The sequence below is a fragment of the Sorex araneus genome, chromosome 2 (assembly GCF_027595985.1).
Source record: "Sorex araneus isolate mSorAra2 chromosome 2, mSorAra2.pri, whole genome shotgun sequence".
Taxonomy (NCBI): Eukaryota; Metazoa; Chordata; class Mammalia; order Eulipotyphla; family Soricidae; genus Sorex; species Sorex araneus.
Window position 1 is genome coordinate 210,953,106 of NC_073303.1, and position 24,207 is coordinate 210,977,312.

The window sequence follows — 24,207 nt, forward strand, 5'->3', positions numbered from 1 at the left end:
TTATTAGCTTATTACCTGGTACATGATGTGAAATATTTTATATTTCTTCTTCACCTGATCTCAGAAGGAAAGCTCCCACTGTCACTGTCACTGTCATCTCATTGTTCGTCAATTTATTCGAGCGGGCACCAGTAACTTTTCTATTACACTCAGCCCTGAGATTTTAGCAGCCTCTCCTTACTCGTCTTTCCCAACGATTGGACGCTCTTTCAGCGTCAGGGGAATGAGACTATCGTTACTGTTTTTGGCATATAAAATACACCACAGGTAGCTTGCCAGGCTGTGCCATGCGGGCGGATTGCCGGGCTCTCCGAGAGGTATGTATATGTCTGTTACTGCATTTTAGATATAAATACACCACGGGGAGCTTGCCTCAGAAAAAGGGCTCCCAGGTTTTTATTATCGAATATTATGTTAACTTGGTGTTGTTGCAAATGGCCATTGCTATCCTTAGGGATGCTCTTTCTGTCTCTATTTTGTTGAGGTTGTTTACCCTTAATGGATATTGAATCTTGTTCAAACTTGTATCACATTTAATAATATGATATTATGATTTTTTATTATTGAATCACTGTGGGATACAGTTATAAAGATTTCATGATTGAGTTTCAGTCATACAATGATCAAACACCCATCCCTCCACCAGTGTACATTTTCCACCACCAATGCCCCCAGTATCCCTCTCACCAGCCCCAACCCACCCTACCCCCTGCCTCCCTCACAGACGGTTTCTTACTATCTCTCTATTTTGGGGCATTATGGTTTGCAATACATATGCCGAGAGACCATCATGTTTGGTCCTTTATTTACTTTCAGCACACATCTCCCATCCCGAGCAATCTCTCCACACATCACTGAGTTAGTGATCCCTTCTATATCCTAGCTGCCTTCTCCTCCAGCATATGAGGCAAGTTTTCAACCATGGAGCAATCTTCCTAGCCCTTGTCACTAGTGTCCTTGGGTATTACTCTCATATTATGTTATTTTTATAGTCAACAAATGAGTGCAGTCATTCTATGTCTATCCTTTTCTTTCTGACTTATTTCACACAAACATGATGCCCTCCATGTCCATCCACTTACAAGCAAATTGCATGATTTCATCTTTCCTAACAGCTGCATAGTATTCCAGTTTGTAGATGTACCAAAGTTTCTTTAGCCAATCGTCTGTTCTCAGCCACTCTGGTTGCTTCCAAGGCTTCCAAGTTCTTGTGAACAGTGTTCACTGTTCTGGCTATTGTGAACAGTGCTGCTATGAACATGATATTAACATTTTAATGGTTTATTTTGTTGAGATGTTATGTTGTATTAATTTGTTTGTATATATTGAATAATTCTTGCATCTCTGGAATAAATCTCATTTGATTTTGGTGCATGATTCCTTTGGTATATTTTTGAATCCTGTTCCCTAAGATTCTGTTGAAGATCTATGCATCCATGTTCATCGTGGATAACAATATTTAATGTGTTTCTTTGTGCTATATCTGGTTTTGTATTATGGTAATGTTGGATTCATATAAGACATGAGGAAGGATTCTTATCTTTTCAATATTTTGTAAAAGATTTATAAATATGCATAATAAGTTTTTGAAGGTGCATTGGAACTTAGTAGTGAATCCATGTTAACCAAAAATCTGTTCAGAGAATTTTTTTTAAATTTTTGACTGATTCTTTACTTACAATATTATTACTAATATTAATTATAATGCTATATGTTGATATGCATATAATTTCAACTACACATCCACCACAATTCATCATCATCCCGTTGATCATCAATTTTTTCGAGCAGTCTCAGTAATGTCTCCATTTGTCCTAGCTCTGAGATTTTAGAAGCCTCTCTTTACTCATCCTTCCCACTGGTGCCACATTGGAGGCTCTTTCAGGGTCAGGGGAATGAGGCCCATCATTGGTACTGGTTTTGGCATATGAAGACATCAACGGGATCTTGCCAGGCTCTCTCATGCGGGCAGGAAAGTCTCGGTAGCTTGCCAGGTTCGCCGAGAGGGAACCTAGTGAGCTCGGTTTTATAGTCTCCGGATCTTGGTCCTTGATAGGATTACATGGCACCGGGATAGTTTCTGGGTATGACTGCCTAGCTACTGGAAAATGGGGGATCTGGGCAGAAGAAGCCCAGTCCTGATCCCAACAGGCTTGGAGATCTCAGCCCCAGGTCCCCAAAAAAAATGTAAAAAACAGGAAAACGTCGTTTATAAAGGTAGTGGAAGGTAGGGGAATTATTAATTATGTCCCTGAAAATAAAAAAAACCTTTGTGCACTTTGTGCAGCCAAGAAAAGGGGGGGGGGTAGAATGATAGTACAGCAGAGAGGGCATTTGCCTTGCATGTGGCCAGCTCGGGTTCAGTCCCCGGCATTCCATATGGTCCCCTGAATACCGCCAGGAGTGATTCCTGAGTGCAGAGCTGGGAGTCACCCCTCAGCATTGCCGACTGTGACCCAAAAATCCAAAAAAAAAGTAAAGAAAAGGAGGGGAGGCACAAAAATAAAAAGGAAAAGGAAATGGGAAAGGGAAAGAAAAAGCAGAAGAAGATGGCTGGGGAAATGGGACAGTGGGGAGGCACCTGCTTGCACGCGACTTATCCAGGTTCAATCCCCGGCATCCCACCTGCAGTGCAAAGACAGGAGGAAACCCGGGGCATTGCTAGTGTGTCCCAAAAGCAAAAAAAAAAATAAGAGAGAGAGAGATCACACTTACACCACCACAATTAGAGATTTATAATTTCTGGCAGTGCTCAGGATTTTCTCCTGGCTCTGTACTCAGGTATGACTCATGGAATAGGGCTCAGAGGACCATATGTGGATGGGGGCTAGAACCTGGGTTGGGTGTGTACAAGGCAAATAAGTGCCCTATCTCTCCAGCCTGTGCTGTATTTTAAGCATGTGCTATTAAGTGAGAACAGTAATAGAGTGATAGTTCATTTATATCTTGTTACATGTCCGTTAGATCACCATTAGAAGACATACATAAAACTATTCAGCGACCGCGTAGCTTCAGATATGGCATGGAAATAAATTGGGTCAAATTACTTCTAGCCATGTGTTTCTTGAATCATAAATTGAATCCTTGAGATTTTGCATTTACAAGTCAAAAATTTAGTAAAGAAAGTCAGGGAATGCATATGCTTTCTACTTGTACCTTATTGAAAATTGCCTCTGCCTTTATGTTTTTTTTTTTTTGCTAAATTTTAAAAAGTCAATGTATCATCATGAAATTTTCTTATACATGGGTGGATATGATTTTATTATGCTGAGTAAAATCAGAAGAAGAGGGACAAAGAATGATTGCACTCATTTGTGGGATATAAAAAAAATAGCATGTGAATAATACCCAAGAGGTATCTCTTGGAGAGCCCAGCAAGCTACTGAGAGTATTCCGCCCACACAGTAGAGCCTGGCAAGCTACCTGTGGTGTATTCGAAATGCCCAAAACAGTAATGACAGGTCTCATTCCCCTGACCCTGAAAGAGCCTCCAATCATTGGGAAAGACGAGTAAGGAGAGGCTGTTAAAAATCTCAGGGCTGGGAGGAATAGAGACGTTACTGGTGTCCACTCGAGTAAATCGATGAACAACGGATGACAGTGATACAGTGATACAGTGAATAATACCTCAGGAAAGTAGAAACAAGGGCCAGGAGGACTGGTCCATAGTAAGAAGCTTGCCACAAAGCGGGGAGGGGGAGGGCAGTTAGGATAGAGAAGGGACCACTATGACAATGATGGTTGAAAATTATCACTGCAAACAAACTGAATGCTGAAAGAAGGTAAAGTGATATGCATGATATTCTTTCAGTTGTTGCAAACCACGGTGCTTAAAGGAAAATGAAAGAGAGAAAGAGAGAGAGAAAGTAGAAAGTGGGAAAGAAAGAAGTGCCTGTCACAGAGGCAGGCTGTGGGGGTGTGGTGGGGGAGGGACAGAGGAAAACTGGGAATACTGGTTCTGGGGAATGTGCTCTGGTTGAAGGGATGGGTGTTGGAACATGGTATGACTGAAGATCAATCATGAGCAATTTTGTGACTGTCGATCTCACAGTGATTCGACTAAAAAATAATTTAGTAAGTCAATGTAAAGTGCTTTAAGAAGACTATGTGAAATAACCAGAATAACTGTTCTTTCGAAATAAGTATGTGTAATGACTAGGAAGTTCATGTATAGTGTGGTCAAGATTGTTATTTCACTCTGCTTGCCCCAGTGTGATATCAGGTCTTTCCAAGCACCACTTTTTTAGCAAATAAGAATTAAAATTGGGGCCGGAGCGATAGCACAGCGGGTAGGGCGTTTGCCTTGCACGCGGCCGACCCGGGTTCGATCCCCGGCATCCCATATGGTCCCCCAAGCACCGCCAGGAGTAATTCCTGAGTGCAAAGCCAGGAGTAACCCCTGAGCATCGCTGGGTGTGACCCGAAAAGCAAAAAAAAAAAAAAAAAGAAAAAGAATTAAAATTTAGGGGCTGGAGTGATAGCACAGTGGGTAGGGCGTTTGCCTTGCACTCGGCCGACCTGAGTTCTATTCCCACATCCCATATAGTCCCCTGAGCACTGCCAGGGGTAATTCCTGAGTGCATGAGCCAGGAGTAACCACTGTGCATCACCGGGTGTGACCCAAAAAGCAAAAAAAAAAAAAAAAAAAAAGAATTAAAATTTAATTAAAAATAGGAAATGGATGATTTATATGCTATTGAACCATCCATATGTATACAAAAGAAAGATAAACTTAACAAGGGTTTTAGTTAACCACATAACTTGGTAAGCAGTCTAAGAAAATTTCGAAATGTCTATGTAGCATATATATTCTTCACATTCTACCAGAAGGACATTATAACCTGGATATTTTGAGTTCTATCACTTACTTATGACTTGGGACAATAATTTCACAAAATATACAGCCTTTCTCCCTTGCAACTTCTACATATAGAATTTAAGTGCTTTCCTTGGGATAAGCAGTATTTAGGGTTGACAAAAAAAAAATCTTACTTTATTACTATTGGCTCATATAATCTCAGAGTATTTCCATTACCACATAACTTGGACATTTCTCTCCCTTAGTGACATTTAACTAAAGTCGTAATATCTGAATACTTCTTTTGCATGTCCTGTGACCTTGTGAGCAGAGTAAGAAACAGGACATCCCTAAAGAAGATCAAGGACCAACTACCAAAAATTTGGACTTTTGGCCACAACTTATTACACTAATGGTCACTATCATCGATGAGGATAAAACAGCCTACACACCTGTTCTAAATCAGTAAGTAAAACTATTTTGAAAATGAATGAATTTCATTCCAGTAAGGTTAAGGATATATTAAAATGTTTTAAGTATAGATCATCGTCTCAAGGTAATGACAAACTATTCTAAACTTATGCTATAGAACACATATCTTTTGTTTTATCAGTAAATATAAATTCTGTTACAAGACTTCTTATTCAAGCTAAAATATTTGACATGTACACATATGCGTCCCTAAATTGAATTTTTATGTAGTAGAATGTCTTATTTTTTTCTCAGGTTTCCTTCATAATTACTCTATTGTCTCAGGAAAAATAAACTGTAGTCCAGCCCAAAACTAAAAAACAATAATTAAAAAGCTAGCATCTTAAAAATCAATATTAGCCCAAAATAGTTTCCAAGAAGTTGTATGGATGAATTGGGAAAATGTAATATTTTTGAAGGTAAAAAAGACTATTTTTGCAGATTGTAATCTAAACCTATACTTTATATGTGTATGTGTAGATATATATAGCACTGTAGCATTGTCATCCAGTTGTTCATCGATTTGCTCGAGCAGGCACCAGTAATGTCTCTATTGTGAGACTTGTTGTTACTATTTTTGGCATTATCAAATACGCCATGGAGAGCTTGCCAGGCTCTGCTGTGAGGATGGGATACTCTTGGTAGCTTACCAGGGTCTCCGAGAGGGAAGGAAGAATCGAACCCAGGTCGGCTGAGTACAAGGCAAACACCCTACCCACTGTGCTATTGCTCCATTACACACACACACACACACACACACACACACACACACACACACACACACACACACACACACACACACACACACGTATATATATGTAACTTTGTTGAGAAATCTAAAATCAATATATCAAAGTATCACTGGAACACTTGGTGAATTGTCTGATTTCTCTGGGACTCAGTTTCACCCTATGTTAAATGAGACAATATTACTAGATGATATTCAGTTCAATTTTAAGGTTGCGTATTTATAATTTATTTAATTTTCCTATGTCAGTTGTACAAGCAAAGTAACCGCTGACTCTGAGCAGGCATTTGCAATCTGGTTAATTGTGGGGCTTTTCTGACTTATTGGGACTCTCTGAGATACTACCGGCAGCAGGGGTCATAGGAGGAGACAATATAATATGAAATAGATTCCAACTTAAGATATCATTCTCTATGCTGGTCAAGATAGGGTAGTTTACCCATCCCACGGTTCACGAAGCTCTTTCCCTGCCGTGAGTTTCTTTCTCTAGTTCCATAACTTCAGTCTGGAGTCAGTTCGGGGACTTTCTTACACTTGGCCTTGTCTTCACCCTTCTCCACATCGCACAGATGAATGAAATGATTATCTCCCATTTATCGTTTCCCCTTCTGACTAATTAGCAAAACCCCTCCCATTCCATCTACCTTGTTGCAAAAGGGAGTCGTCTATCTATCTTCTGCTTCTGTTTTGCTTTTGTTTGCTTTGTTTTTGATTCATACTGGCCTGTGCACAGGGCTTGCTCCTAAGGCTCTGTGGTCAAGGGTCACTCCTGTACTGCTCAGCGGACCCCATGGGGAGCCAGAGATTGAATCTGGGTCGGGCGTGTGCAAGTCAAGACCTTCACCCGCTCTTCTATCTCTCCAGCCGTCTAAGCAGCAATTCGGAATATGCAGTTAAATATCGTCCAGGAAATGACGGCTAGGAGATGGGTATATCATTGTCTTTGTTCCCTGTCCTGAGCCTTGAGATGGGAGTCACAGAAAGTTCGTCTAACAAATTAAAAAACACTCCTTTGTGTACTGTAGTCCAGTGAGTCTTGTGAACACAGCCCTTCCGGTGTTCAAAGACAGATGTTTTGACAGAAACATCTGACAGATGTTTCAAGGCTTCTGCGTGGAGCCTTGAAACTTGGGGCTCACGATGAATACTCCAAATCTTCTGTGGCTTCAGAACATAGAAGTTGGGGTTGCCCTGCTCCATTTTTTTTTTTTTTTTGGTTTTGGGTCACACCTAGCAATGTTCAGGGGTTACTCCTGGATGCTGGGGATTGAACCCAGTTCAGACACGTGCAAAGCAAACACAGTAACCTCTGTACTATCTATCGCTCCGCCCCTTCAGTGATCCCTTTATCATGTGCTCCAACACGCCTCAAGGCGAAACTATCTTTGCCGTTCATATACATGCTGATGTGATATTTTTGTTATTTTTGTGTGCTCAGGCGTGACTTAGCTGATATCTAGATTTCGCTCAATTTAATATATCTTTTCTCTTCCTTTCCACACCTACTTGAAAAGATCTTAAACCTTTGTATTTTTTGTCTTCCAAAGATTTTTTTCTTTTAATCTAAGTATTTGCATTTCAATCAAATAGATGCTTTACCCTTTAAATGTTTATAACACATAAATCTATTTCCCTGACTTATTTTTAATAATGATATTTATTTTTCTCTATTTTCCTGTCCAACTGATTAGACATTTGTGATCCCTGTTTAAGTTTTCAAAAGTATCTTTTGGTTTTATTGATGCCTGTGTTGTCTGGGTCTTTAGAATCTTTCAGATACTTTATTTAATTGTTTCCTTTGTAGAGATAACAGTTAAGTGGTGATAGCAGTAATTCATTGAGAGATATGAAGGCTTTGTTTAAAAGATGATGACCAGTTAGGATCCCATTTGAAAGACAATAAGGAGATAAGTCAGATCATTTTGACAAACTACATTGGAGTGGGCTGGAGCTATACCACAGTGGGTAGGGTGTTTGTTTTGCATGCGGCTGACCCGGGTTTGATTCCTCCATCCCTCTCAGAGAGCCCGGCAAGCTACCGAGAGTATCCCACCCGCACAGCAGAGCCTGGCAAGCTATCCATGGCATATTCGACATACCAAAAACAGTAACAACAAGTCTCACAATGGAGTCGTTACTGGTGCCCACTTGAGCAAATCAATGAACAACGGGAAGACAGTGTGACAGTGCTACCTAAATTATAATAAACTTATAATAAATGTAATATAATAAATGATTTGTATTTATCATAATTTATCTTATTATTATTTAATAATATTTAACAATATTATTAAATAATAAATCTTACTTTATTATGATTTATACATATCATAATAAAAGTAATTTTGAAATATTAAGAAGTAGCTTTCTTTAAAAGGAAGGATATAATGACTTGAATTTTAATATAATAATTTACTACAATTTCCACAAATTGTATGAGCAGAAAAATCATATATTTAAATGTTAAAGTCGTTTTGAGTAATATTAATTCAATATAGATTATAGGGGAGGTTCATTATGTGTTGTAATATAAGAAATAATCCTTTTTTAATATTTGTAGGACCTGAAAGATAATATAGATGTTAAAATGCTTTCATTTCATGTGGACAAGTGCAGTTCAGTTCATCTTCATGCATGTGATCTCCCCAGCACTGCCAGGAGTGACCCCTGAACACTGCTGGGTATCACCTAAAAACGCCACACAAAATTAATAAATAAAATACTTTTCAGTTTTTACTTAATTTATTTGAATTATTGTGACTTAAAATATTGATAAAATACAAATAAATACATATTTCTTCCACTTTAAGATCATGTGTGTTTGCATGTACTTATTATTATCTTAATTTGTTTTAGTTTCCTCCAAAGTATGCATATTGTACAGACTCTATTTTCTCTCTACATTAAGAAATATGTAAGAAATGATCTTATATCTTGAATATCACTGTATCACTGTCATCTCATTGCTCATCAATTTGCTCGAGCGGGCACCAGTAACATGTCCATTGTGAGACTTGTTGTTACTGGTTTTGGCATATCCAATATGCCATGAGTAGCTTGCCAGGCCCTGCCGTGTGGGCGAGATACTCTCGGTAGCTTGCCGGGCTCTCCGAGAAGGGACAGAGGAATCGATCTTGGGTTGGCCGCAGCCCTACCCTAAGTGCTGTCACTCTACCCATCTTGAGTATAACATGGCCAATATTCAAAATTTATTTAATTTGCAAATATAAAATGTGCTGCTTCAATTTTTCTCAAGGTTGAAAGATGAACCATAACATTCTTTTAAAATTGTTTGTTCTGAAGATAAAATATCCCACCAGGAAGAGATTGGGCTTAAACTACTTTGATCAGGGATTTTCGTCTTGCTCTTTCTGTTTTAAGGCTAATGCTGCTTAAAGTATTATAGCTGTTGATCTATTTGCCTGATTTGTGGCTTTGCTAGATTATTTATATAGTTTGAATTGTTATAAAAGTGTTTAATGTACTAAAAAGTAAATAATATATAATATATAGTTATATGTATATACATACATATATACTTTTAATCCATATAGCCATTATTCAAACCCAACAATTACCAACCTGTGCCATATTTTCTTCATTTTTGTTCTCGAACATTCATTTTATTTTTTCTTTACTGAATTATATTAATTAACTTAAACATTATTATCTCTTTCCCATTTAGATGTCAAAGTAGTTATCACTTAATGACATTAATAGTGATGACTTGGTATTTAGTACTCCCTGTTCCATGATCAAAATACTTATTTTTCTTTTGGCATTTGGTTTTATTAACTAGGATCCAAATAAGGTCCACACCTACATTTATTTATGTATCTGAATTATTTCACTCTAACATGACTTTCCATTGCCTTCTTGAAAAAGGCTTGTTAATTACTCACTTTCTGAGTTATTCTACATGCCCACTTATATTTAACATGTTCTTCCATTTAACGTATACATGTTGTTTTCATTTTTTTGTGTTTTGAATTCATTTTCCTTTCTTTCCCTTTTATATTCTTGTGATGGTGGGGGGAGGTCACTTAGTTGTGTTTGTTGCCATGATTGTGTGTGTCTTCGTAGCATAATTTAGTTTTAATACTTACCAGGGTTCCCAGACTTCAGTTGTGGTACGTTCAAATACTTCATTGGCATTGTGCTGATGATGAGAAACAAGGCTGTAGTTCTGGGGACCCTGAACCATAGAGTGACTGTAATCGCTCTTAGGCATGAGATATGGTGGGTGGGGGGGACTGAATTCTTGGCTTCACAGCCAACTGCTAGTATGGCAGGCTTTTTTTGCCACTCAGCTATCTCAAGACACTTGTATTGATTCATCTCCGTGTTTATTACCCCATGTTTTTTGCCTTATATTAGGAGTATACGGCAGAGCCTGGCAAGCTACCTGTGGTGTATTCGATATGCCTAAAGACAGTAACAAGAAGTCTCACAATGGAGACGTTACTGGTGCCTGCTCGAGCAAATCAATGAACAATGGGAGGACAGTGTTACGGTGTTCTGTATTTGATAGTCTTCATGTTTATACACATGGTTTAGAGATTAATTATAGGGTTCTTTATTTCTTTTTCTGTTTTTGTTTCCAATTCTTTCTTAAGAATATATTTATACTCCAAGGCCACATTGGGTCTGGTTGCTTCCCATGTATTGATGGTAAGTTTGTTCTGTGCTGATCTTCCTATTTCAAAGTTCTTTATCAAACTCTTCTATAGTAATCATATTTGTTTATACTGTTTTAAGAATAACCTATTCCATTAGTGACTTCAAAATAGTAGTTTTATAATGTTAACATTTCTCCAACACTATTAGACTTATTTTGAAAAGAATTTCATTTTATAAATTAGGGCAACAACTTGATTATCATAAAATATAACAAGTACTAAATTGACTAAATGCTTAATTTTTGATTGAACCCAAGCTATTTTATTTTATTAATTCTGGATTCACATAAGTTTCATAAAATCACTCTTATATATAGTTTCTTTTAATTTTAAGAAATATTTGGGCTTTCACTATATTTCAGCCACTACATAAAGTTTTCATCATAAATATTTAAATTTGTATATATGGTTCCCCAAGCACTACCAATAGGAATTCCTGAGTGCAGAGCTAGCAGTAAAAACTAAGCATCACTATGGGCCCCCCAAACTAAAAAGTAAAGAAATATAATAAAAATTGTCTTTGGGGACTAGAGCTGAAGAACGTGAAATAAGTCACTTGCCCTGCATACGCCAGGCATTTTCAAACCCGTGGCAATACCGAAGCATGATTAAGGGTTAAACCTGAGCACAGAGCCAGGCATACCTCTAAACAGCTTGATATGGCCCCCAAACAAGTAAAAAAATAAAAGCTTTCAACTGTCCATTTTTGTAGTCTGTGATTGAAACCAAATAGGAAAACTAACCAATATATTTAATGGATTGATACATGTATCTCGTATTTGCCACTTTTATATTGCTATTTAATTATAAGTAATATTTCCATTTTAATCCTGGAAACCTGAGCGAGCAATTTATTTCCTACACTAAATCATTTTGCTTGCTAGTTTTCACAAAGGGGAAATGGGTCATTGGAAAAATCAAAAATATCAGACTAAAATGCTACCTTACTAAGAAAAATACGAAGGAAAGAAAATTTATTTTTTCTGAAGGTTTTTACTCAAGTTAGTCCATTTGAATTTTAAAATAGATCAGATGCTTCTCAAAATTTTCGCAATAAATTATTTTCTGAAATAAAACGGATATTTTTCTAAAAAATCACAAGAGAAATCACTTGTATCACTTGTCTTCCCGTTGATCTTCGATTTGCTGGAGCAGGCGCCAGTAACATTTCCATTTGTCCCTGTCGTGTGCTAGTGTAGCCCAATGATATCTGCTTGCTCCAGGAACAGGAAGAGCCTCAAACTGTTCATTCAGGGTTTTGACGAAGAAGTCTGACCATCTTGTAGGTGGGCGGCCACACGGTCTTTTGACGTCCCATGGAATCCAGTCAGTAACAGCTCTAGTCCAGCGGTCGTCTCTGAATCGCATTACATGTCCGGCCCATCTGATTTTTCAGAATAATTACAATAATATTTAATAAGAGTTTTACATTCTCAGTCACTTCTGATGATTTCAATTTTCTGCCTCCCAGTACACATGCCACAGAAGCATAAAACAGTTCACATTATCATTTTACAGTATATTTTTCTGCACCAGGTGGTTCCAGCTAAGTGGATATCTTTTATGTCCTCAATACTTTCATCATTCTTTAGGTGCTATTGAGAATTAATTGGATTGAAGCACTGAACTAAATATTTTTTCCAGTTTAATCAATCCTAAATTTAATTCTAACTGAATTAGTATTATCATTCCCAAATTTTAGATGGTAAAACTGAAGCACAGGGGGGTTAAAAAATTTTCCCAAGATTGCATAAGAAGTGAGTAAACTTATCATAATTTAAGCACCCCTTTAAGTTAATGAAAGTAGTCACCTTAAAGGAAAGTTGCATGGGTGAAGTGATTGGTATTATTTGGTTAGCTGAACTCAAACATTTCTAATCTCACACACCCCTGTATAAACAAACTGAAAACATTTATGCAATTTGTATGCAATTTTCTATTTATCATGGGAAAAATGTTTATAGTTGTCATACACTCATTAGCAACCTCACAAGAAATCACTAAATAAGTCTTTCCTCAGAGTTCACTGCTTACAACAGCTTGAACTAAATAAAAAATGAACGACTTTCCTTTTATGACTTTGGTACCAGAAATATTAAACCATAGGCCCACATTTAACAACCTATTATAGAGTATATAATATAAATTTCTTTTAAAACATTTTACAAATTGTAGTAACATTGATTTTCAAGGATGTAGATGGTTTAGCAGTATCATGTTTTCACATCATACTTATCACCAAAGTGCCAAGATCCTTCTAGCACTTCCTGCCCAAACCCCTAAGGCAGTGACAACCTTAGTTATCTTCTCGGACTCTATGACTTATTATCAATGGACAAGTTATATTCCTTATATTTCACAAATGAGTACAATAACAGGTATTTCTTTATCCTATTCTGACTTATTCCTCTTAGTATTATTCCTGTCAATTATTCTATATTTCATTAAAAGGCAAGAGCTCATCTTTTAATATCACTGAAAAATCCATTTTATATATGAATACTTCACTGGGCCCCTGGGTCAATTTCATATCTTGACTATTGAAAAGCACTGCCATGGACATAGGTATGTACATATCTTTTCAAATTAGTAATTTATATCTTTAAGCTTAGAGACCAAGGGATAGAACTTACAGCATACATTTCTCTGTCGAGTATTATTTTATGGTATGCCAGATAATTTTTCCATGTTTTATTAGATAATTTTCTTCACTGTATCACTGTCATCCCATTGTTCATCGCTTTACTCGAGCGGGCGCCAATAACATCTCCAGTTGTCCCAACCCTGAGATTCTAGCAGCCTCTCCTTACTCATCTTCCCCAATGATTGGAGGTTTCTTTCAGGGTAGGAGGAATGAGACCTGTTATTGTTATTGTTTTTGGCGTATCAGATACGCCACGGGGAGCTTGCCAGGCTCTGCCGTGCAGGCGGGATACTCTCGGTAGCTACCCAGGCTCTCCAAGAGGCATTTATTTTTTTTCCCTATACGATGATGCGCCAACTGTAGTCGAAAAACAGTAACAAGTCTAACAATGGAGACATTACTGGTGCCCGCTCGAGCAAATTGATGAGCAACAGGATGACAGTGACAGTGATGTTGATGTGCTGTCCAGGAATATGTTCACTCATGTGTTAGGCTCGGCCTGAGCGTGTGGAAGGCGTCCTGGAGCGTGGTGGCGGTTGGGCAGTGGAGGTCGGCTCCCAGGGCGGGGTTCCTTGAGGCGGGGAGGGCTCTCACCCGTCCCCCTCTGGGGCGCCCCAAGTGGAGACAGCCTGGTGTAGAGTCCGGTGGCATGGTTTTGGGGGCCTCATTCTATGCTCCCTTCTGGGAGAAGCAGCCGTGGGTTCTGGAGGGTGGCTGATTTTCTTAGCCATATTAATATTCTGAATATGATGATTATACAAGTAGGATCCAAAAAATGAGGCCCCGGCACTTTCAGAGAATGTAAAGGTGAAACGTGTGTCATTTAGTGAGGTTTTGCTTCGCGTTGTTCTGGGTGGTGGTGAGAGGTCTCCCTTCCTGGATTCTCAACCAACAGGGCCAGAGTCTCAATGCAAGGGGCTGTCATTGCGGTGCTCGCTTGAGTCATGCAGAATCAAGATTTCCTGGGCTACCCTGGCAGTGACAAACTGGGAATTTAGATGAGTTTTGCAGCATCTATCAGACCATTTTCTTCATCTTCCCGGGGGCAGATAGCACTTACTGCATAAGAATATTGTCAGGACTCCTGGAGATATAATATACAACTGAATGCTCTGCAGTGGTGAATTGCCTTCTGTCCTACTTCTGTCTTGCAATATTTATATGAGCGCTTGGTTTCACCAAACTCTAAGCCGAGAGTATTTGGGTAGCTGGAGAGTGAATTTTCTGGACTGTATAAATTATGCTCTTTATTTACTAAATATATTTAGTACTAAATATATTTAGTAAAGCACATAGCACATGTTTTAGGATATCCCTGGACATCCCTAGTGCATCTCAGGTTTTTGTTTTCATTTTTGATCATGTTAAAAGCTATTCTAGGACATCCCTTATTTTCATTTTTTCTTTTTTTTAAATTTTTTATTTTATTTTTACAAAGTTGTTCACATTATTTCATATAATATTCAAAAACCAATCCCACCACCATTACAACTTCCCACCACCGTATTTCCATCCCGAACCCCAAACCCTACCCCCCAAAATAGAACCAAAATATTTGTTTTGTATTGCTTGTTATGAATCCACTGAAACAAGCCAAAAAAAAAAAAAAAGGGTTTCTTAGAGGAAAGTGTGTGAATATTGTTGTTCACCCAGGAGCCATTAAGCCCTTCTATAAGAGATTAGTAACATGTTAAAGGTTGAGCCTTGTGTGCTTATATGCATATATATATGTATATATATATACATACACACACATATATATGCATATATGTGTGTATATATGTATAAATATATTTCCCCCTAAGATTGGTTCCTTCTACTTTGAATCCCATCAAATGCGGTGTGTGACACTTAGTATTGGTTGTGTGAAGTGTGAGATGTACAGCAATACATTTATTCATGGGCGAGGCTCATCTGAGCATGTGGAGAGAGACCCTGAGCCCGGGGGTGATTGAGTTCTGGAGTTTTTCTGCTGCCCAGGCTGGCTCTGTTGGGTGGGGAGGGGCCTCACCTGCCCTCCCCCCCCCCCCGGGTTGCCCAAATGAAAAAGCCTTGGCGTGGAATCTGGCCGCATGGCTGTGACATATCGTTTCATGCTCTCTCCCAAAGAACATCCCTTATTTTCACACTGAAATTGTATGCGCATTTAAAGACCAGAGTTTCCTAAATTAATGCCTTAGGTTATGAATATAAACAAAGGGAAAAAAACAAAAGAGTGGTTAAATTTAATTGACAATGGTGATCAACTTATTTCCTAGTATACGTGAACATAAGATTCCAAAAGGAGAAATTGTCACTAAAAAAATGTTCAATTAAATGAGTTCACACTTAAATGATTAAACCAGCATTCACATTTAACTTCAATGTTGTGATATGATTTAATTCTCCTATAACCGAGCTTTAATTTTTAAGTCCACTTAACAATTTACTGCTGAATAAAGTTCATTCTTCTCTTTATAATATCCATTCTCTCTCCTTATGAAAATAGCAGTTAGCAGCATCAAAGCATGTCAAATGTTCTTAACTATAAAACATATTAACAAAAATTGAACTATTTTAATAATATAAAAGGAGCAAAGCAAACTAATTGCCTGCTATATCCTGGCTATGATAATAAAACTTCAGCCGAGTAAATGGTACACAATACAGAATGGTTGCTTACTCATTTGTAACAATGAACATACTTTTCTTCAAAGGCAAACTTTGCATATCAAAATAATACTTCACACTTAATGGAGTCTAATTTTATCTGTGTGACTAATGAATCAGCATTAACAAATTTGGCAATGGTAGATTATGTTTTCCTTATTTCACTAAGAGATTTGCAAGATAATAAATTGGGTTATTAAATTGTTGCGTCTCATTGAATTCTAAGACATCACGTTTAAACTTCTTATTAATTACTGCAAATTAAAAAGAGAAGATATCCAGATGATGTAAAACTGGATCATTTATTTCCTTAAGCATTACACTTTACTTATTTGGGGGAGTTACATCCAGCAGTGTTTTAGTCAATCTCATGAATTCAGATCAGCTTAAGGAGGCCAAATTTAAAGTATGAATAAGTAAATAAGTATGAATATGAAATTTTCATTCTTTGTCTTTTGTTGTTTCACCTTGAAGAAGGTGGCTTTGGGCCATGCCCAGTGGTCTTCTGTGCATCCTCCTGGTTCAGGAATCACTCCCTGGCATTCTCAGGAAACATAAATTGTTCCAGGATCCAAACAAACCAAAGGCATCTGCATGCAAGGCAAGCATCTTAGCACCAGTACTCTGTCTCCGGCCCTTAAAATTTAAGAATAGATAATGATCCTTTCAGATGAAGAAGTGGAATGTTGGAAATCTCTTTAATTCTGCATATATTATAATTCAGATTTATTTGTAATTAGCATATAAATTATTCATGTGTAACTTGAGACTTCTGAAGTTTGTAAAGGCTCTTTACTCCTGAGTATATAAAAAATTGCTCACTGCAATCAAATTTATTGTCATTAATTTTATTACTAACTCATTTTTGCGGTGACTGAAATCTAGCACAGATTTCTGTTTAATATCCTTTTTTTTAAGATCAATAACATCTAAATTATAATGTCCTATATGTTTTATTTATCGTTTCAGTTTTGTTGTTAACAATGGCAAATATTTGTTGTGTGCTCACTCTGTGCTGGTGACTGTACAGGGTACTTACATGTAAAGCTAATTTAAGCCTCACAACAGTCCCTGAAAAAAATCTCAGGTCTATGCCATGATCATTCCCATTTGATCGGTGAGGAAGTTGAGTTTTAAAGATATTAGTCACTACTGCCCGCAGGCAGAGCCCGGCAAGCTACCCATGGCATTTTCAATATGCCAAAAACAGTAACAAGTCTCACAGTGGAGACGTTACTGGTGCCCGCTCAAGCAAATCAATGAACAATGAGATGACAGTGCGACAGTGCTACAGTCACTACCACCATGAGTAAATTAGTAAAGAAGTGGAATAGAAATAAGATATCTATTCTCTAGATTATATTGAGGTTTAACCACTTCAGTGTGCTCCTTGGTTTGATCAGTGGAAATTGCCAGAACTGTGTCAAACTCTGTGAAAAAAGGCAATGAGCAAGTAAGCAGAGGACACAAGCTTTGTGTATATATATACACACATATATACATACATACCTCTCAGAGAGCCCAGCAAGCTACTGAGAGTATCCCGCCCGCAGAGGCAGAGACTTGCAAGCTACCTGTGGTGTATTTGATATGCCCAAAACAGTAATAATAGGTCTCATTCCCCTGACCCTGAAAGAGCCTCCAATCGTTGGGAAAGATGAGTAAGGAGAGGCTGCTAAAATCTCAGGGCTGAGTGTAATAGAGACGTTACTGGTAACGAGTAAATCAACAAACAACAGGATGACCGTGATACGGTGATACAGTGATAAGTCATTTTGATTGACTTTTGTACTTGGCATTAGAAAGAGATCAAGTTCCTCTTTATTTATTTATTTTTTTTTGCATGAGGCTGCCCAGTTTTTTCCAGCACCACCTGTTGAGATGTGTTCCTTGCTCCATCTCATATTTCTTGCTCCCTTATCAAAGATTACGTGATCATATATTTGAGTACAGTTGTGTCAGTATATCCAACTCCTCTCTGTTGATCTGTGGGTTTGTCTTTATTGTTGGTATGTGTGTGGAGGGGGGAGGGGGAGGGAGTTAGAATGATTGTGCAGTAAGTAGAGCATGTATCTTGCATGCAGTTGACTTGGGTTCTATTCCCTACTCTCCTCTCATTCAAACCTTATCCATTTTCAGTACTTAACTGTATTTGTTCCAGCCAATTCTTTCTGCACTGGTGCATAGAGCATTTATTTAATAGTGTTAATTGTGTGTGTTGTAAAATGTGGAGTCACCTTATGGATACTAATAGTTCTATTTGCTTAGCACAGCAGGTAAGGCATTTTCCTTCATGCGGCCAACCCGGGTTTGATTCTCTGTTGCTCTTGGAGAGCCCGGCAAGCTACCAAGAGTATCCCACCCACACAGCAGAGTCTGGCAAGCTCCCCGTGGCGTATACGATATGCCAGAAACAGTAACAAGTCTCACAATGGAGACATTACTGATGCCCGCTTGAGCAAATCGATGAACAATGGGAAGACAGTGATACAGTGCAGTGCCATATTGCCCAAGAGACATCATTTAATGACAATACATGCAAATATACCTTATTCTTTTGAATTGTTTCATAGTATTCTGTTCTTTCATATAACACCAGGGATATGCAGCTCAAAGATTTGACTTTATGAGAAATAACCAGGCTCTGTTCCTGGAGCGAGCAGACACCTTTGGGCTACACTAGCACATGACAGGGATGAATGGAGACATTAATGATGCCCAATGAGCAGATCAATGAGCAACGGGATGACAAGTGATACAAGTGATACACAAGATCCCTTTAACTACACGCACATGTGTATTGTGTTGCGTATATTTTTCTAGTGTGTTCTTTTTGTTTTAAATGGCAGAGTAGTTTTGTTTTAGGTTTTGCCATATGTTGGTTTTAACGGTAGTGATAACAGTACTCAAAAATTTTCAAGAATTGAAATGAAATTTGTGACATTACTTTTTGTCTCACAAAGTCCTACAGTTTATTTTAATATCCCTTGATTATCTGATTGAAGCTTTGAGATTTAGAATCTATTTCAGAGGTCATTTTGAAAGTCTTTCCTTAAGTAATTACAGTTACTAGCATTCACTTCTCCCCTCTTCTATTAATCATTCTCTTTAGAAAGAATAGTTAACTATGCTCATTTTTTCTGTGAATGATTACAGCATATTCATCTGCATCCTATATACTTATCTCTACTGTGTTCCAGATTTTTCTCTTACTGCCACTATATAGCCTGTTCAATTCTAACCTATGATTCTTGAACTCATATCTAGAAGGAAAAAAAGACCAACATCCATTATATTTTTGGCTTTTTTGTTGTTCTTTTTGTTGTTGCTTTTCAGTGACTCCTTCAGTGTCAGGAATAATTGTATACTATTCATTTTCATTTCCTATTTGTTTCCTATATATTCCGCTTTCCCATGTTGCTCTTGCTCTGTCTCCTTTGACGATCATTATTGTCACCACCACTTAAGTATTAAAAAATAATACGTTCCTTTCATTGCTGTTGCCACATAACAGACGCTCTAAATGCCTGATTGGCAAAATTGTTCATGTCGCTTTTCTGCATTTCTGAAGAGGCTGCAAAGAGTTATTCTTCATTAAAGATAAGCTGCTGTAACAGCTCTTGAGAACTTTTGAGGAACCGTCATTTTCCAAAAACTTAGATCTATAAGAAATAATCTTCTCCCTACAACCATCCTCATTTCATTGCTTTGTAGTTTTCTTTCTGGAACTTATCATAACTTTTATGTTGTAGTATAATTTATTGTCAATCCTACTGAACTGTAAACTTGAAAACAGCTAGAACTATTGTAAAAAACTAAAGCTCGCAGAGGGGCGAGTGCACTCGAGGGCTCTCTGGGCGGCTCTGTCTCACCGCCCGCGTTTGGTGCTCTGGAACCGCTGTGTATGGGCTGGATCGGGATGGCTGTTGGCCAAAGACAGGCAAAGGAAGAACAAGGACCAAGCTGGTTGCTGATTAGTTACAGGTTATTCAATCTTCCATCTTTCCCATCTCCCACACTCCCAGCTTTGTCCTCTCCCTGGATCTACTCCAGCCTCTCTCCCATCCCTCTTCTCCCTCCTCCCTCTCTAGCTCTTGCCCCTAGGTTATACCCAGTCCCATAGCAAAATCAGCATAAGAAAGCCCTTCCTGAGGGCCACCAGGTTCAAAGGGCAGTACTACCTAAGGGCATTCCAAAGCCCTTGCTGCCTCTTTAGCTGTTTTTCTCCTTTCTTAGCCCACACACTTATTAACATCTTTTTTTTTTTTTTTTTTTTTTTTTTTTTTTTTTTTTTGCTCTTTTTGGGTCACACCTGGCGATACACAGGGGTTACTCCTGGCTCTGCGCTCAGGAATTACCTCTGGCCGTGCTCAGGGGACCATATGGGATGCTGGGATTTGAACCCGGGTCGGCCGCGTGCAAGGCAAACGCCCTACCCGCTATGCTATCTCTCCAGCCCCTATTAACATCTTAATATTAGTTATTTTTGTATGGACATAGCAAGAGATACATTGAGGCTTGCAAGGCAGCGCTCCTGGCAACATCTTGCCACAGACTCAGACTAGAGCACTCAGGCCAGATTAATCACTCTTAACCCTAGCAGGGTCCAAATCTAGTTATCACTGTTTGGATCATGACAACATTTGTCCAGGACCAAGCTCTTACCTTATAATCAAGCATTAGGCACTTTGGCCAGGCCCATCTCTATGTCAGGGTAGCACACAACTCACCGCTTGCCCTGGGTCCATCCAGTCCCTCTTCGGGACCCTGCTTTTGGGGGTGCTAGGAAGTAAGGGAAGCTGAGGCTTAGGTTGAGAGAACAGAGCCCAGGAGGAAAATATCATATAGAGTCAAATGACTCCTATGTTACAAAAGCATAGCATTTGCTAAGTCTTCCTGCATCCATACAAAAAGGACATTGCTCTGAATAAACTATGCAAAGGACTCAAGGAGAAGAGAAAAACAATATTTACAAGTCAACAGAACACTAAGAAAGAAGCTACAAATAAACAAAGAGGAATGGGAGCACTGTAATGGGAGTAACCCAATAAACATAAACTACCTGAGGCTATGTTATCCTACAAACTGTATCTGTTTCATTTAACAATATATAATTCCAAGAAAAAACAATATATAATTCCAGTACAAAGCTGAAGTATCATAGACCTGTTTTTATCTACTTTTACTTTTTCTCTGGTGTTGTGTTTATTGATTTATGTGGATGTTGTAGTTTTCTGTGGTTTGGGTTTTTGGTTATATTTTGTGGATTTGGAAAACATCCAACTGTGCTCAGAGTTTACTTCTGGCTCTGTGTTTAGAAATCACTCTGGTAGTATTCAGTGGGTCATATGTGATGCCAGAAATCAAACCAAGTTTGGTGGTCTACAATGCAATTACACTACTGCTCTGGCTCAATTTCCTTACTTTTTATTCAAATTTTATTTGATCATTAAAGTATCATAGTTTATAGTAGCATATGCAATTACTTTTTAAAAATAATTTAGTGGATGAGTCTGCAATAGTTACTTTTTAACGAATATCATTCATTTCTGATAAAATGGTTTGTTGTCATTTTTGGGTTTTTTTGTGTGTGTTTTTGCTTTTTGGGTCACACCTGGCAATGCACAGGGACTACTTCTGGCTCTGCACTCAGGAATTACTCTTGGCAGTGCTCAGGGGACTATATGGGATGTTGGGGATCAAACCTGGGTCGGCCGTGTGCAGGACAAATGCCCTACTCACTGTGCTATCACTCCAGCCCCTGTCATTTTTAATATATCCACTCTTGTTATTCTTAGATCATGACTATTTTATGTATAGATAATTTATGGCAAATTTGCAAATTATTAGGATTTTTAAATAAAATAATAAATTTGATTGAAGTCTTATGTGTCCAATTGACTTCTGAATCAAATTCTCTTTATTCTTTGCCTGAACACAGCTATTGGAATGAATTTAATACTTTCTTATCCTCACAGATTTTCATGTACTTATAACCACATGTGTTTATCTACTAGAAAAGTATGTCAAGTGAATGCCAACTCTCTTTCCCAAAGGGAATGCCTAACTTGAACACAAATGCTGTGAGACTGAGTAGCTAAACAGAAAATAGTAGCTGAAAGACTCCTGATGGGACAAAGAACAGAATGATAATTAAAAATCAACATCTGGAATATCCTGGATCCTGATCCATGCAGTTTCTGAGGCTGTTAGAGGGCCATTTCTTCTAAGTAAATATGAATAAATTATTGAATGAGCTTTGCCCCTAATTGCAGTACGAGCATCTCTTCCATCCTTAGAGCATTACTGCCAGGAGAAAAATAAATTCTTTCTAGAAAATATTAATGTGAAGAAGAGATCTGGTATACCTCCTATACCAGGCCCTGATGTCCTTATCTCATATACTGCTTGTACATCAATTTCTCATAACTTTAATTGGGGGATCCATTTTTCTTGATCAATACTTTAAAGATGCATTTAGGGGGCTGGAGCACAGCGGGTGGGCATTTGCTTTGCACGCGGCCGAACTGGGTTTGATTCCCAGCATCCCATAGGGTCCCCTGAGCACTGCCAGGAATAACCCCTGTGCATCACCGGGTGTGACCCAAAAAACAAAAACAAACAAACAAAAAAAATGCATTTAGGATTAAATTTGCCATGATTGTTGAAGATTTTGCATGGATTTTCATAATAAATATTATTTGAGTTCTGCACTTTTTTTAAAATTGGGGAACTGAAAAGCTAATATATTTTCTGTTCTCAATATGAAAATATTAAAATAATTATCTCTTAGTATCCCAAGATATTTTGTTATAGCACTTATATTTTGAAATATTATTACATAAGTATTAATCTGATACTATGTGATTAGAAGCTATCCATAAAAGAACACTTTTAAATCAGTTTCTTAAGGTTATTTTTATATCTACGGTGAACTAATTTTATAAACATTTGGATTGCTTTATTTTTAATAGTATTCTGTTTTCTGGATTTATATACCAATATAACTTCTGCATTTTCTTATTTTCTATAAATTTTGACATTGGAATGTTTTAGACAAATTCCCATATGACAACTAGTAAAGAATATCTAATGAAGCACACGACTGGATTTTGAAAAGTTTTGTGTAATACCAATGATATTATTAAAATTTGCATTGATATTACAATGATATCATTAAAATTTACATTTACAGAGACATAACAAGTTGGGCATAAATGCCCAACAGCTAGGGCATTCACATTGCTTGTGGCTCACCTGGGTTTGATCCCCGCATCCCATATGGTCCCCCAAGCACTGCCAGAAGTAGTACATGAGTACAGAACCAGGAGCAACTTCTGAGCATCTCCAGTTGTAGCCCAAAAACAAAGCACTATAGCACTGTAATCCCATTGTTCATTGATTTGCTCGCGCGGGCACCAGTAACGTCTCCATGTGAGACTGTGAGACTTGTTGTTACTATTTTTGGCATATCAAATACGCCATGGGTAGCTTGCCCAAAAACAAACAAACAACTTTTATATTGAGGTCATATTTACTTAGGAACCTCTCAGTACCATTAAGGATTGTTTTAGTTTCATGAAATCAACCAAGTAGTATGACCAAGTGTGAATTACTTCTAATTACCCATTATATATTTTCTTTCTTAGTACAGATTCTACGACTGTATATAAACATAATGTATTTTGTAGAACAGGAAACATAGAAGAAAAGAACAGGATATCCGTTGTCTTGTTGGCCTCCTATGAGTGTTTATAATGTAATAAAATTTATTTTATCCAGCCTTAGAAATGAACCATGGAGAAAATAATGTGCTTGGTAAAACTGAAAAAGTTATTTATATACTAACAAAAACACATTCAAGTAGCCTTTATAGTTTTATCAAGCACTGTAGTACTGTCATCTAGTTGTTCACCAATTTGCTCAAGTGGGCGCCAGTAACGTCTCCACTGTGAGACTTGTTATTACTGTTTTTGGCGTATCAAATACACCACGGGGAGCTTGCCAGGCTCTGCTGAGAGGGTGGGATAATCTCGGTAGCTTGCCGGGCCCTTTGAGAGGGACATAGGAATCGAACCCGGGTCGGCCACTTGCAAAGCAAATGCCCTACCCGCTGCACTATGGTTCCAGCATCAGTACTATTATTTTGGAACTGCAATCATGACTTTTATTAATTTGACAGAAAGGCACATCCAGTGCTACTCAGGGCTTACTCCAG

General features: G+C 38.0%; 1 protein-coding gene across 1 annotated transcript in view; it reads left to right on the forward strand.

Annotated features, from left to right (window-relative positions):
* Window positions 1-24,207, forward strand: part of UNC13C (unc-13 homolog C) — a 473,794-nt gene that overhangs the window by 285,284 nt on the left and 164,303 nt on the right. The window contains exon 17 of the mRNA XM_055126062.1: window positions 5,130-5,263. Within this exon, the coding sequence (XP_054982037.1) occupies window positions 5,130-5,263 (134 nt within the window). The remainder of the gene's footprint in view (window positions 1-5,129; window positions 5,264-24,207) is intronic.